We start from the raw sequence: 15,854 nt of genomic DNA on the forward strand, positions 1-15,854 counted from the left end.
CCTGGATGAAAGTCCATAGCTTGAGTTGCTGGGTGAAACACAGCTCTGGAACAGAAGCAGCTGTGTCTCCGCTCCCCGGGACCTGCACAGCACAAGGCCTGAGCCCTCGGTGTTTGCCCCTGGGCAGACTGGCAAGTGATCTGGTGAGGCAGAGCCTGAGCACCCACCTTCCTGACCCTAAGGGAGCAGCTCCATTAAGTAAAGATTTAAACCATTGCCAAAGCGGGACGTGGAGCCTGGAGTGGAAGCCGTGACGAGGCCACCCCAAACATCGCCTACAAAGGCAAACTTTTATAGCTCTTTTCACTTCTGCTTGTATTTTCAGTCTGCAGAGAGAACACCACACGCACACTAATATACAGTTTTGTGTGTATTTTTTCCTCGAGCTTGCTGGTAGATACGTTCGGAAGACTAGCAGTGATTTCTTTTCACAACAGCAATTAAAAAAGAAAATGTGCTGTGAAGGCAGGAAAAATCAGGAGTTTGCCAGTGGAAGAGAATAGATAAATGACAGGGCTCAGCTTAGGCCCTCACACAGGGACAGAGCTGACTCTGGGTATTTTCTCTCTCCTGTTGCGGGTGCCTGTACCCTGTTAGGGTTCTGCTGGTCACACATAAGCCAACCAACCAGCCCAAACCCACTTACAGCACGGACACACACAAAGCTGTGCTCACACCTGCTACAAAAAAAGTGTGACACAACAGCAGAAAGAAAACCATGCCGAGTGTAATCTCTCTTCCTAGGGCTACCTGCGCTTTGTTATACCCCTTGAAACAGCTCCACGATACAAAAAACAATGAGGCTAATCCATCTGGACCAGCGTGAAAAAAGAAAGAGCAAGTTTGATGAGGTCAGCATGTCCGTGACATTTTTATCACGGTGAGAAGTGATCCAAAATAGGAAACACACACAAGACACTGTAACTAAGGCTTTGTACTACACCCGCCTCTGACTTTCAGGATCCCTGGCTTTCAACCCCTCCCCCAGACACACACCCCCGTGCCCTCAAGAGTTATGTGCGTACCTCCATCAGAGTATGGACAACAGAACTAGGGCATAGGTGCTCTGGCTGGGAACGAGGGCTGTGTACGGGCTATGTGCACATTGGACATACAGTCCCTGCTTGAAAACAATTTGTCATAAGCATTTGCCTTGCTTAAGACCTCACTAGCATTCACAGATAGACTCTCACTTCACTGAGAAAGGTTAAAGTATTTGCCTTTTATTCAGAAGACTTGTTCTGTTTCCAGTGGTACTTCTCCATGTCCTTCAAACCAAAGAGCCCCTAGTTTTGTAACAGCACCAGTCTACCACAATAAAAGCAAACAAATCAAAACCAAAAAAGTTCCATGATGTGATATAGCATAAAGAAACAAATACAGCTAGTACATCAGAGAAATAAACATTTACATAAAGTTGTGTAAGTTGCTATAGAAGTGGCAGTATGCAATTAAAAGAGCAATAAGATTACCAGGTCTGCTAGATGTTTATAGCATGTCTACTCAGACTGTACCTATATTGTCATGCTGGCTTTAGGCATGACTTTGCACTTGGGACCTAGCTACCTCAGTCAGCCGTGCTACACATGGTAGGCTTTCACACAACTTCCCTACAGCCCACAGTGTGTATGCAAGTGTCCCAAGCCACCTGTCCAGACTCAAGCAGCGCTTGCAAAGCTGTAGAGAAGTAGCCTATCGCCATCTCCTCCCTATGGATACGGTATTACAGGGTTCATCTGCATATGCCTGGTGAAGAAACAATATACAGTCAGTTGTGTACTATAACACCTTAAGTCACATGGAATCTTAGACTTTAGAAAAAATATTTTAATTGTCAGTTCACAAGTAAAAACTATCACTATTACAAAACATCTTGTAATACTAGAATATCTAGCTTGGAAAGAATTTTGTTTTTATCGCTGTTGCATGTAGTTTTCAGCAGCTGTTGTCAGCATGAAGGTATTAGTGGGTTTCCCACTTGTCATAGTCAGTTTGTAAGGGTACTCATAGGAAGATACCATTTCCTATTTAAACCTCATGCCATTTTCACATGTTTAGGCTGCCCTGATTTTTTCAGACATGTGCATACTTGACACCTGACACTATGTATCAGTCTCACCCAACTGAAATTGTTTTATATAACAAATTTCACTTGCAGCCTTTAAACAGAACATTCACTCCAAAAAGAGCGAACACCAGCATTTACACCACCTTAGCTACTTGAAAATCCTATAACTGTGTTCTGACAGCTATCAGATATTAACTCGTTCATTTCATTTTGTTTGGTTTCTTCCTTATTCTCATGGTTGGGATGATGTTTTGAATTTCCAGCTTTTTTAGACCTTCTGAGGAAAAATTTTGTCAGTAAGTAGCATAACTCAGCCACATTTAAAAGAATGCAAATGCTGGACACAGCAATCATGAAAATAGTAAACACCGTCTTTTCAGTAGGTCGAGAAACAAAGCAGTCTACTGTGTTGGGGCAGGGCCAAGCATTACACTTCATTAACCGAGGCATTCTGAACCCATCGTACATGAAATAAAACGCATACATGAAGACCGCTTCAAAGACCAGTCTGAAGAAGATGCTGCTAGTGTATGTCCACCACAAGGAGCCCTCAATACGAAACCTCTGTTTTCTGATTTCTTCAATGTCCTTGTATTCACATTTCTGGTCTCCCTTTCTGAACTGCCTTTTCTTCTCATGCCTCCTGTAAGCTACATGCATGGCCACCAGCAACGCAGGTGTGGAAACAAAGATCAGCTGCAGGGCCCAGAGTCTAATATGAGAGATGGGGAAAAAGTGATCGTAGCAAACATTCTTGCAACCAGGTTGCAGAGTGTTGCAGATGAAGTCATCCTGTTCATCTCCCCAGACTCTCTCTGCAGCCACAACCAGGATCATGATACGGAAGATGAACAGGACTGTGAGCCATATCTTCCCAATACTGGTGGAGTGTTTATTTACGCCTCCTAAAATGGTATGCAGAGCTCCCCAGTCCATTGTCTTGCTTTAATCCTCTGACCTAAGAGAAGACAAAGAAAACTAAGATTAATCACAACAGAAAACAAAGACCATCAGGCACACGGTATAAAATAAAGGCAGTATCACATAACTGCAACACATCCATTGGCTGTGGTTACATTTTGGCAACACAGTGGGCTTACCTACAAGCTGTCATAAATAATAATCTAATCACATATCAGGAGGTAATATTTTGTTATTTACACACATGGTATCACTTTCACTCGGCTCCTAGGTGCATTTGCCAACTGAAAACTATTAGCCACATTAAGTAGGAAAAGCAGATGGGGAAACTGATGAAAACAGCCTTAAATTAAAAGCTACAACTTCTAGTATTTTGATAACAGTAACAAAATTAGATGACATCAGCCAAAAGTAAGGTAGGTGTTATGTTAAAAATAAATAAATGAAGTGTTGGGACAGCTAGAATTCCTATATAAATTAAGCCAAGTTGGCCCATCCTTAGCTTTAGAGTGTAAATAACATTTTCATGAGAACATTCCAGCAACAGACAGACTTTGAAGAACCTTCCATGAGCAGGTCTGGATAACCTGCATTCACAATTTTAAAAAATGTGGCTGTAGGGATCTATATTGTCAGTTGAAGCAAATTCCAGAATAGCTTGAGGCAATGAAGGTGAAGCCTCTGTCATTCTCCATCTCCGAGTTGGATGTTTAAAATCAGTGCTTAAAGATTCATCCCAAAATTGCATTTCTCTCCACCAGCTACAGAGACACTAGAGTAATTAGACAAAGACTCCCTCGTCAATGCCTGTCAGATGATTTCCCTCCCCCCTTCCCTGTAACACAGACTGCATTACTCCTAGAATAGGGGAGACATTTCAGAGGCTGGGAGAGTGCTGAAGTCAACACTTAAATAGTTCAGACATACCTGCAGCAGCTGAGACTTCAGGAGAAGCATACAGTTTCCAGTAGGTGAGTTTCAACGTACTACGACTGTAATGGATATACCACATACCTCCCCAGGAACACCACAGTTGCCTGGGTTTGCGCAGCTTCCACAAACAGCCTTTTACAGATGGCATTCAGAGGAATTTCAGCCCACCTCCCCCCACCCCTCTGCTTCAGATGGACTTACACAAAGTTAGTTTGCAAGCTATTCTGAATTCAAGAAGCCAGCATTTCTCATCCCTATCAGCCAGGACCCTCTAAAAGTGCTCACAGATCTTTGTTCTGAAATTCCTCATGAAGGTTTTTATTTCTCAACTTTGTCAAGTTGTTTGCATCTCAGAGATGATCTTTCTTCGGCATTTACAGCACAGGGCAGTAAAACCACATTTTCAAGGTTTCTAGGTAGAAGAGCAACCACCGGCGCAGAGGCCATCATATCCATCATGTGACAGAACTTTTATGATTTTCATAACTCTGAGCTAGGTCACATTGCACAAGGAAGAAAATGAAGACATTTCTTTGCAGTTGTCTTCTGTGTCACGCTGCGATTCTGAGTAATGTCAAAACCTTTCTGGTTTACAGCAGTTTATATATATAGTCAGTAAGTCACAATAATACAGATCATTGAAGTACACAACTATTCAGAGAAAATGAGGACATTAATTATCTGAAATTCTTGTTTTAGTTATATGCAAAGTTGGGGGTTTGTTTTTTTGGGGTTTTTTGTCTTTTTTTTTTTTTTGAGTTACTGGAGTGAAAGTGTAAGGTACCTTCACTGGTTCCATAAACTACATTTCCCTCAGATCATGCTGGTTGACTATGTGGGGTTATACATCAGGAAATAAAGCCAAGGAGAGGAGGGGGCAAGATTTTCTTTTGGATTAGAGAACCATTCCAGAGCCTCCTTCAGGGTGCAGACTTTGTGTGCTATATTACCTCTGTATCTGTCTGAAAACAGATAGACTCTTAATACCAGAGGTACTTACAAAACATACCAGCCAGATTTCCAAATATTTGTTTCCATCCCCTTCCACCCCCTACCCCCCTTCTGATTTTTCATCAATCAGACCAGCCTTTCTTTCAGGATTTGCTTTAGAGATCACTGTACGTTAAACAGAATAGTCACAACCTTATTAGTAACAGAGAACAGTAATAAAAACACCATTACACACACATTGCAATTACAGTACTTAAAGTGACACTACAACTAAGAATGAGTAGAAATACTTCTGCACATCTGAAAAAATCAATCCTGTAGAAGACTTGGCACCATGTAAACTGGTATTACAAAAAACATTCACACATCCTTTAATTCCACCAGACACCTTGCATTTCATTCCCTCAGTCATTGTTCCTTCTTCATGCCTGTCAGCCACCTCCTTACAGTGTGAAAGGCTGAGAAGTGGAACCCGTGTATCCCCTCCTCATAAGCCCCGTTTCTTAGCTTCACCTCCTGCTGTATACCAATACTGCCGCCTTCCTGTTACCACAACTTCACAAGCATTTGTTTCCACATGCAATCACTCCTTATCGCCCTGTGCAGAAGGGGATTCAAAATATGAATGCCTCAGGGTGTAGTTAAAGGGCACCTTGTCTTCAGTGGCATAGCTCAAGATGCTTCCCATCATTGTTTGCTCCTGAGGTCACACTGCAGTTCTCCATCTCCCTGCAACTTTGTGGGAGTGCATTATAAACCAGGTGGCTTGTTCAAGTTATTCCCAGTACTAATATATTTTGTTGTTTGGTTGGGTTTTTTTTCCTTTAAAACCAACCCAATTCAATCTGCTTTACAGCACAGACCCACAAGGCATCTGAGAAGTACAACTTCATTTAAAAAAAACAGGCTGCAAATTGCAAAGCACAGGTAAGAACAAGTAGTCGGTGGGGAAGAGGGGCTGGCAAAGCTTTATTGCCAAGGACAATACATCATGAAACTACTCTTAATCTGATTTGCTCCATCTCCTTTGAGAGTATACTGTGCTTGCTAAGCCAAAACACAGTGCTTCAATTCTAGCAAAAGCATGTCTGTATGTGGATCAATGTAGAAGCCACCACACTTTGCAGAAGCAGCCTCTCACCCTGCACCTCCTAGCAACTTTTCCTGTCCTTTCCAGAAGTGCCTTTGTCTTCTGTACCTGCCCAAACCCTGCCCTCTTCCCCATTCCCACCTACCTTTCCAAATACTCCAACTATCTCTTCAGCTCTTCCTGCCACCATCCCATATTCTTCCTGCTGCTTGCCAAGGTAGTCATCAGCCTTTGCCCCTTCTGCCTGTACCCTCGTGGCCTCTCAGGCTCATTTTTATGCTGGTGGAAAGTCATATGACTTCTGGGATACTCCAGAGTGATACAGGCACTGATCAGATACCACTAAAGTCTCACAATCTTCTCACTGAAAGGTGGCACAATTAAGACTGTAGGATCATATTCAGGCAGCCTGAATTCCATCCAAATACTTTGGCACCAATGTTTCCTACTAGCTGGCTTTAAACAGCTCTCATGAATGCAATTTAGGAGCTCTAACGAAGGTAATTCAGGGACTGCTGAAGCGCCCACCTCTCTCCAATAAAACAGATGCAGCGACCCAAGCAGAATTTAAGTTTAGTATGGTCCTTCACACTATTAAGCTGTCAGTGCAGATAACTCCAGCTAAACATCAAGTTTGGGCTATCTGTACTCATGTGATGGCTCATTTACTCCTAACTTACTCAAAAGCTAGGATGTTGACCCATGATCATAGGTTATCTTTCTTCCAAATACTTACTCTTAAGACCTTTTTACTAGCAAGTAGAATATTAACTGTCTTGCTGACCAAAGGAGAAGAAAGCAGGAAAGCTACTTCCTTTTAATGGGTAGTAACGCTTGTTTTCATAGAGCCAGTCCAGATTCTATTTCTATGTGAGCAAATCCAGCTAAATGCCTACAGAAGTAACTTACCTGCTGTGCTCATCTCAGAAGTACTGCACAGTACAAGAATAAGTTAAAGACATCAAAGCTTATGTGAATATTTTGTGAAAAAAAGTAAAGTAGGAATGAGGATAGAGACTGGTTATAAAGGAAGAAGCTGGGAAAGACAGAAGATAACTGAAGTCAACAAGACTGAGAAACAGCATTTAGAACCCATTTTATCATGGCAGTGTATTATCTTAAAGCATTACATTAAAAAAAAAGTTGCAATTGGCATAGGTCTCTTATGCTACCAGCTGAACCTTCTTGTTGAATTTAAACAATCAGAGGATCTCGATAGTATACGGCTGTTACAGTAGGAGTTATAAACTATCATAAAAGATCACCATACTCCACTGAAAGGTGAGCTACAAGGAAAATTGTTCTATATGACCACACACACGTAGAGAGGCACATAAGCAGTTTTTTTGGTTTGGGCTTTTGTTTTGTTTGTTGTTTTGTTTTTTTCACTAGGCTAGGCAGCAGCAAGGGAAGAACAACAGCTTAACCGTTTCTGTAGTTCTCCAGCTTCTAGGCAGTTGTTTGAGCTCTGCGCTGCCATGGCTAGACAGCCTTCTACTTCAAAGCTAGCTCCCATAAGCCTACATTAAACTGCAATCACAGCACAGTGCATACACCCAGTGCAAATCCCTGCAATTCACACCACTGAGGACAATTATCATTAAGCTCCTGTGTTTACGAGTACAGATCATTAACAGACACTTTTTTCACTCAGTGAGAGACTGTTACACTGGGAAATCATTAGTCAATGGTTAAATCCACAGCTTCAGCAAACCACAACTAGAATACAGCGAAGGTAAAAACAACAGAAGTTCCTTTCACGTACACAGCATTGTGCTTGCTGCTATAGGATATTATCAAGCAAATAAAGTAGTCATTAACAAGTATAACAATATTTACTTATGCTATAGGAACATCTATAAGTCCCATTCAAGAAGAGGCACTGCCAATACAGCCCTCCCTTCAGGTCTTGATCTAAAGTTACACTGGGAACACTAGCTCATATAAGGGCTGATAACCAGCATCAAGGTGTCTTAGAGCTGTATATGTGCTTTCATATCCAGATTTGAAAAATACATATCTGGATTTCAGCAGCTTTCTATTGGCACACCTCATGCTGTCAACCTGGGGTCTAGTTTATGGCTAAGCAAAACAGCAAGTGCTTAATTGCTAGCATGTAGATTTTATTATTCCCATTGCCGAGTTAGTTTTAGTGCTGTACCACAAGAACAGCAGCATTGCCAAGACTGCACCAAGGAAGCTTCTAATAAATACAGGTTAATGCCTTCCAAAGACAGCATCCTTTTATTTCACCAAGAAAGGCTGGCATACAGGCTACAGCAATTACGTGCTAACTCTCTCAGACTTCCTAGCTAATTTATCAGTCTGCCCCATGCCTCAGTTTCCCAGACATTAAAGTGGGGATAACAAAATCTCACCATCTCACAGGGCTGTTCTGAAATGCTCCACTACAATTACAGGCTTCACAGACTCATACTTTGTTATCAGTGGACCAAGACAGACAAGTATCAGTTCAAAGTCAGAAGTACAGAGCTTGAATTCAGTTTTCTAGAATATTCCTGCTACCTGAAAAAGAATACAGCTCCCTACACTGGTGTATCTTTAATGCAGAGTTCAAACTGTAAGAAGATGCAGCTTTGAACTTAGACTTTGGCAACCAAAATCCTTTAATTTCACTATTACAGACAGCTTCCAGCTATTTTCATTTTACAGCAGTATATTAAGAACTTCAAGAAGCATGCAGCTGGAACACTCTGAAATATCAACAACTTCTTTCCTAAAAAGTTGAATAAAGATCAAAAGAGCAGTCTAACAATCACAAAAGCATGTGCAGTTCTCTCTAGTAGCTCTTAAACTTTGTTCTGAACACCTATCTCCAGATCAGAGTGGAAACTGGATAACAGAAAAGCTATGACAGAGAGATTACAGTATATCTGATTTGACACAAGAACAGGCAAAGACTAATGAGGAACAGGAAACCTCTGACAGTTGCAGATCTGAACACTGCAAGCATTGTACTTTTCTTCTACTCAAGTTCATGAAAACAGAGGGCATTCTTTACTCTAATTAAACCTGGTGTGAAACCCAGAGACAGCCCTTAACACAACAGATTGAGACCCAATATATATTTAGTTAAACGTTAAAAAAAAAAGTGTTCTAGTTCAATTCAACAGCATTAAGGGTTCAGTTCCACCCACTATGACCCCCCTTATGACTGTCCCATATTCATGCCCCTACATGAGTTTTAAGTCATTTTCCAGGCATATTTGGAAATACCCATAGCTACTTCACTAGCCTGCAATTGTAACCAGAGGATTGCCATCCACCAGAACATCTCTGCACAAAATTCACTCCACTTATGGAGAACAGGAAATCAGAAGTGCCAGTCACACTTGAGGGCATAACAAGACCGCACAAGTCCTACTAGAATTTGGCCCCTCTCAGCCATTTTCCCCCCTATAAATCTTTCCTTCAAAGTGTGCTTTAGATTTCTCTCTTTGAAAGAAAGCCAGATTTGTGAGCCCTATGTTTTCACTGATGCAAGTGGCCTTCTTCCCATATTTTAAATAGTTTTATATATACTATGCCCTGCTCCCAGTCATGAAAATAGCAACCTTTGTTATAAAATTTTAATGTATTTCTTTTTTTTCTTAACCTGTTAATTCCTACTTCCCCTCGCCTAGACCTAGGAAAACATCTACATCCCCTCTACAAATCTGCCCACTCCCACTTCAATGTAACATTTCCCACAGAACTGGCAAGTCACTATCTCTTTCAAACACACACAGAACTTGCACCTTTTTGGAAATGCTAATTAATTTATAAATGTTGATACATTTATAAACACTAAGATTTTATACTGCAGTGCAGCTTTTCCTTTAGTGTGTATTTTGTTATAATTTTTTTAAGTCAAAAGTAAAGACAAAAAACAATTTTTTCCTTTTTTACAAAAGTATCTATTACAGGAAGAAACATTTGTACGAGATAAGGAATAGAATTAGTTTTCAGCTTTCTTTTATCACCTAACAGGAGATGCGTTTCTATTTTTCCACATTCCTTGTTCTGACAGCACATTATCTCTTCTCATATATCATCACTTCAAGCTTTTCCTTAGACAAACTGGTGTGTAGCCAGGCGAGAGTCACAGTTCTCCTTTCAGATAACTCATCAGTCATCATTAAAAAACAAAAGCAGTGAGGAACAGAACAAGGTAAAACATCAAAAGAAAAAGCAAAGATTTGGCCCATGCTCTTGTTTCATGCAGTTTCTGGGACTACCGATTTCACTGGAGCTGTTCACGAGCAACACAAAGAATCCTCTTTACTCACAGGCACCAAATGAGCTTATGCAATGACTGTTATTAAGAACTCATACACACATCTCAAAGTCCTGCTAACTTTCCAGCTACTGAGATAGTCTGCTAAATCTTTTTCACTGTACAATTACTTTCTGCACAAAATAAATGAGGTTGCCCAAGTAATCTACCTGGGATGCAAACAGCAAAACAGTCAGGCCCAAGCTTCAGAAAGTTGAGAGAACTAGCCCTGTCAGGGCAGAATTAATACCTCCAGAGAAATATTTCAGTTTATGACTTTACTGTTCCGTTTTTAAGCTCTATGATGCATAAACCTTCTACCAACTATGAGACTGACAGTTCTGGGGACTGAAGTCTCCCAGAAACATGCAGTAGAGGTATAACCTCATGGTTCTGCAAACCTGTTAGAAATCCCACCTAGAAAATTACATCGCAACACAGTCAACACATGGAGGTACCGCCTTCTTCCAGACTGAGGCTTGGCCCTCCATTGCCTTTTTTCCTCTAAGCTAAACCTAACACAAACACATGCGCATTCTTCTGCCTCCTGCTTTTCCACTGGGGCTCTTCCAGTTTAAGTATGTGGCAAGCAGGGTATCCAGGCTGAACAGTGGAGAACAAGAGATACTAGAAACCACATAAAACTTCTTTAAAAAGTGAAAGATTTTTAACAAAATCAAGGATGAAAATATATTTTATTCTGCTCTCGACTCAGTGCACACACGTACATCACAGTAATCCCAAACAGGATCTGGGCCCAAGCCCTCATACTATTTCACACAGGCCACAGCCACTAATCAAAGTCACAAAAAACTAGGTTAGAAGAGCATTCTTAAGACAAAAGGCCACTTCCTTCTTTCAACCCTTTGCTTGTTCTCTTAAGGGTATTTCCAAGCTACACAGTAAAAAGTAATGGAGCAAAAGAAAAGAAAAAGAAATTCTTCTACTGGGGGGAAAAGAGAGATCCTCCCAACAGAAGAGACTGCAAGAGTAACATCCAATCTAGAAAAAACTCAATGATGGGAAAACCAGCCATGCCCAGCATGCCACAGAAAGTGTCAGATACCAGCTACTGCTGCTAGCTCAGCAAGCACTCCTGCCCATACTCCAGCACATCCCTTGCTTTTATTTAAGGGCTTGAGTACTCATTCCTTGTGCGATCTTATCCAGCCCTGATACTCCGAAATACATTTATTTCTGACTCACACCTCTCATTTTCTATTCCCCCTGTAATTCTGAGGAATGTTTCCAGTGCGTGATCAGACACTCACAGGACCTGTCAGTTTTACTGATGCAAGCTGTTTACCGTCATGCAGCTCTCTTAACATCACTAGGCGTGTCACAAATTACCTGTAGTTTCAGAAGCCCTTATTTTGCTTGGTGTTTTAGCCAGTCAGGTACTTCACATAACGTGCTTACAAAGAGCTGCTAGTAGAAGGTGAATTAGAAAAAAAAAGAAAAAAAAAGAAGAAACTGTTAGATGTTAAACGCGTAGTTAAGACACAAGAGTATTCCCAACCAAAACCAGTCGCAGTGTTCAGGCACCCCCTTCACGCTGAAGCTCAGGAAGCAGAGCCGAGAGCTCCCAGATGGCGCGGGGCTGGCGCTGCGCCCCGCCACCGGCCCCGGCCCGCCTTCGCGGGCGGCCCCCGCTCCCTCCCCGCGGCGGGCAGCGCCGCCACGGTTCCCGGCTCCGCCGCGGTGGGCCCCGGCCCCGTAATGGAGTGCAACAAGTGTAGCGGTGGCTGCAGCTACAGCGGGGAACAGCGGGCTCGGCCTGCCCCGCCGCGCAGCGCCCCCCGCCCCTTCCGCCAGCGGGCCCTCTCCTCATGAAGGACGCGCGGGAACGGCCGCTCCCGCCACCTGAGGAGCTGCCGGTTCGCCTCCCCCACCGCGCCCCTCACCTGCCTCAGCAGCACCCGCAGCTGCAGGGGAGATCAGCCCCGCCGGGAGCTCTCGGGACTAGGCACCCCGAGTGGCGGGCTCAGCGCGGGTCCGGCGGTGCCTGAGGCGCGGCCAGCCCCAGCCTCGCCGCCCCGCAGCTTTAAGGTCCCTCCCCGTTCACCTGCAGCCGCTTTTAACCCGCCCCTCGCCCGCCTCTGCCCGCGCCCGGCTCCTCAGGCCGCCCGCGGGGGCGGCGGGAAACCCGGGGCGGGGCCGGACGCCCATTCCCGCTGCCGTGCCCTGGGGAGGGGGCTGTGTGGAGGTCGGGGCTTTGAACGTGAGGGGGAAACAGCCAAAATAAAAGCTAAGCCTGGAAGAGTGGCCGCCAGGAGGGCTTGGGTCCCTCCTGGGGGCGGTCGCCGCCCAGGGGCTGGTTTGTGGTTGTAGGGGGAGAGCGTGAGGGGAGGGGAAATCAAGATAACAGCACCTGCGTGGTTTTTTTTCAGAGCAAATGCGTATCTGCTTAAGATAACAAGGTTGTATTTCCGTCTTGTCAAATCCAGGTATTCAAAAGGGCCTTAGGACAGAAAAAACCCAGGCCTTTTCTCCTGGTAATCAATAAGGAATTACTGGCCAAATGAAGGAAGAGCCAGTAGTTTCTGATTGAAATGCTGCAGCAGTGCCCTGCAAACTCGCAGGCTTTCATGGACCTGCAAATATTTGTCAGCTGAAAGACCTATTTTGGAAAGTTTTCTGTTTCCAAGGAATACAGTTGCTGAGGAAACAAGTTACTTTGGGTTCAAAAATCCCTGCCCAAAACAGCATTCTCTGTTTTGCACACATGCACATCAACCTAAATAAATGTTTTCTGATTCTCTTAACCTGATTTCCAAAGAAAACTTACAACACAACTGCAACAACAACAGTACATTTGCTCAGGCTTTGGGTGAAAAATGTGTGTGTTTGCACTTGTTTAGAATATAAGGTCCCAAATGATAAACGATTTCTAGCTAAGGTCTTCTGCCCTTAAAGTCTCTACTTCCTAGAATAAAAATAATCCCATTAAAATATTTTGTAAAAGTCAATGGCTTAACTGATCTTTGTGCTCAGGAAGAAGAGGTAGAAACCTCTAGTATAGGCAACTCAATGTTACGCTTGAAAGATAAGAAGTTGCCATCAGCTGTGGCTTAAACATTAGCTTGTCTCTGTGGTGCTCATCTTTCCTCTGCCACTCCTTCTTACCCTTGCACTCAAATCCATGGAACTTGCCCATTAGGACTGGAAGAAAATTCATGTTGGAAGGGATTTCAGGAGGCCTGTAGTTCAACCTGCCGAACAAAGCAGGGCCAGCTCCTAACTCAGACCATTCGATAGTTATGCCCCATCCACTGGGGACCCAGCACTTGCTGCAGCTGTAGTCAGTTCATTGCAGCAACAGTAGGACCAGGCCCAAGGTATATGATGCTACACAGAGCTAGACAAGCAATAAATGCCTGAGGCCTGAGTCTTCCTGCATTTGCTGACTTCTGCAGGAGTTGTGTGTTCAGATGATGTTTAAGGTTCATGTATGAGAAAGGGAGGTGACTCCAGACCTGGCCACACGTCTATACTTTGCAAAAAGGGAAGCCCATCTCCTAGTGTAAGAAAAGCTTTAGAAGAGGCACCTGGAACACGTGTGTTACCTCTCCAGTCACCTTCCAGCTTGATTCAGTGACCTTGATAAAATAAAATGTGTCCCATCTCTGTCATTTCAATGTCAAAATACTTTAAACATTGGGTATATTTAGCTGCAGCAGAGGATTTTGAGTTTCATGCTGTTTTTTGAGGCTGTGTTTGCTGCCAAAAAGAGGTCATTTTGGCAGTAAGAAAAGTATTATGAAAAGCTAGTGGAGGCAAGACCCTATGGATCTCACTGTGAAATTACCTAAAAGAGATGAATCGTGGGCAGGGATACAGCATGGACCTCTCTGAGCTGCCTTGCATCAAGTCTTCACTGCACTACCTTCAGGAGAGTGTTATGGAGGCCAATACCTGGTGTTTATTCCAAGGCAGAAACACCCAGTTCTGGCAGCAAAGAAAGTAGTGATGTTCTTTGTTTCAGAAGACAATATCAAACTAGCCGTTCTTCAGCTGGAGCCATAGTGGGGAGCACCAGGTGAATGGGTGGTGGGGAGCAAGGGGTCACATCTCCTCTGCTGGGTAATTTTTTCCTCTCTTGTCTGTTGAGTGCTACTTCTCTGACTTGGTAACATCAGCATGCTCTTTGATTATAAGTAATGATGCAAGGGACACTAGATAGAAAGAATGAGACATGTTAGTGCTGGAAATTTAAGGAATAGAAGAAAGGGTTTCCTAGTTTTAATCACAGGGTTTTCTCTTTAATTACAGGGAAAAACCAGAATATGTTTAGTAACTGACTGCTTAATAATCAGAGCTAAATTGTACTTATTCCCTTACAGATGAGGAATGTTTTGTGTATTATTTAGCCAGCATATAAGAAATACTGTTTGATAAACCTGTGAAATAAATGCATGTAAACTGATTATTTTTGAAAGACAGCTCCTCCTCCTGTAATAGCTGCAGCTGTGCACAAGTATATTTTGTTTGTTGACATAATTTTAAAGTAAAAAGGGAGAAAAAGGAGACAGATAAACATAGAAACCATCTATCATTGGCATGTAAACAAAGGGGAAAATTAAAATTACAGGGGTCAGAAATTCTGTTAATAGGTGCTTTGCATGATAATGCAGATAAAAAATAAACATCTTTGTAAATACATCTTTTGGAAAATAAATATAGTTGTCACAACATAATATTGAGGACCAAGCGTAGCTTTAGATATGAAGCCCAGCGCTAGGATAAGGCCAGTCTCTTTAGTGGTGCATATCATCATCTATAAGGTCACAGGCAAGGCTGACTATCCTGGAAAAGCATTTAAATCACAAGCACCCTTTTTAAAATACTGATGTAGGTCAAGTTTTTCATCCTGATTAATCAAACCAGAGTCTGAGATGACTAGAACTTTTGTCTGACATTTTAACCTCATTTTTACACATTTCATTAGACCAAAGATTTTTACAAAACAAATCCAACCTCTCAGTCTTCTTATTAATCAGAAGGGATAAAAGAGGAGAAAAAAATCCACCAGGAAGTTTCTTTTCTGTTTTCCCATGGCAGACTGCTACTCAAACATTGTAGAGAAGACTGGAAGCAGGAGGGTTTTCTTCCTGAAAATTTCTGGTTCCTTTCCAAGCATTCACATCTCTAACTTCACTCTTTCTGCCTTCTGACTATTTAGCAGTTCAGAGGGGGAAAAAGAAAAGGAAGTCCAGTCGCTCCACGTGAAACTGTTGTGCAGGTGCGTCTCAAAGTGCACTCTCTCCTGTGGCACGTTTATTAGGGGAACATACACGGGGCACTGATACTATATATTAAATCTCAGATCAAGCCCCATCCTTGTGCTGCTCAGGAAGCTGCTTGTGTTCAGCTTTTATTTTCACTTTCATTTACTGGCCAGCATTCATTCCTACAGGGATTGTATCGGCCCTGACTTGCACACTCTCGGCAAGTCCTAGAATTTCATGAAGCCAGAAATTACAGCTGAAGAGTCACTTCCTTTTCAATATAATGACTTAAATGACAACGTGTACTATCATAAAGATTGCCCGTGTAATATTGCTATTTATTAACCATTACAGCTCCTCAAGCATTTGTACTGCTGTGACAAGCAG

General features: G+C 42.7%; 1 protein-coding gene across 5 annotated transcripts; it reads right to left on the reverse strand.

The window, feature by feature from the left end:
• Window positions 1-1,202: 1,202 nt before the first annotated feature.
• LOC102054475 (gap junction beta-6 protein) lies at window positions 1,203-12,355 on the reverse strand. 5 transcript variants are annotated; one of them, XM_055703067.1, is made up of 3 exons: window positions 12,148-12,355; window positions 11,590-11,664; window positions 1,203-3,026 (listed from the first exon to the last, which is right to left on the reverse strand). In XM_055703067.1, exon 3 carries the CDS (start codon window positions 3,002-3,004, stop codon window positions 2,213-2,215), a length of 792 nt encoding a protein of 263 aa, XP_055559042.1. In that variant the 5' UTR covers window positions 3,005-3,026; window positions 11,590-11,664; window positions 12,148-12,355; the 3' UTR covers window positions 1,203-2,212. The 5 variants fall into 5 exon arrangements, with proteins under 5 accessions (XP_055559042.1, XP_055559043.1, XP_055559041.1 ...); XM_055703068.1 differs by having other exon boundaries at window positions 11,590-11,667; XM_055703066.1 differs by having other exon boundaries at window positions 11,590-11,667; window positions 12,144-12,355.
• Between the last annotated feature and the right edge of the window lie 3,499 nt (window positions 12,356-15,854).

This window comes from Falco cherrug, chromosome 2 (genome assembly GCF_023634085.1).
Source record: "Falco cherrug isolate bFalChe1 chromosome 2, bFalChe1.pri, whole genome shotgun sequence".
Classification (NCBI taxonomy): Eukaryota; Metazoa; Chordata; class Aves; order Falconiformes; family Falconidae; genus Falco; species Falco cherrug.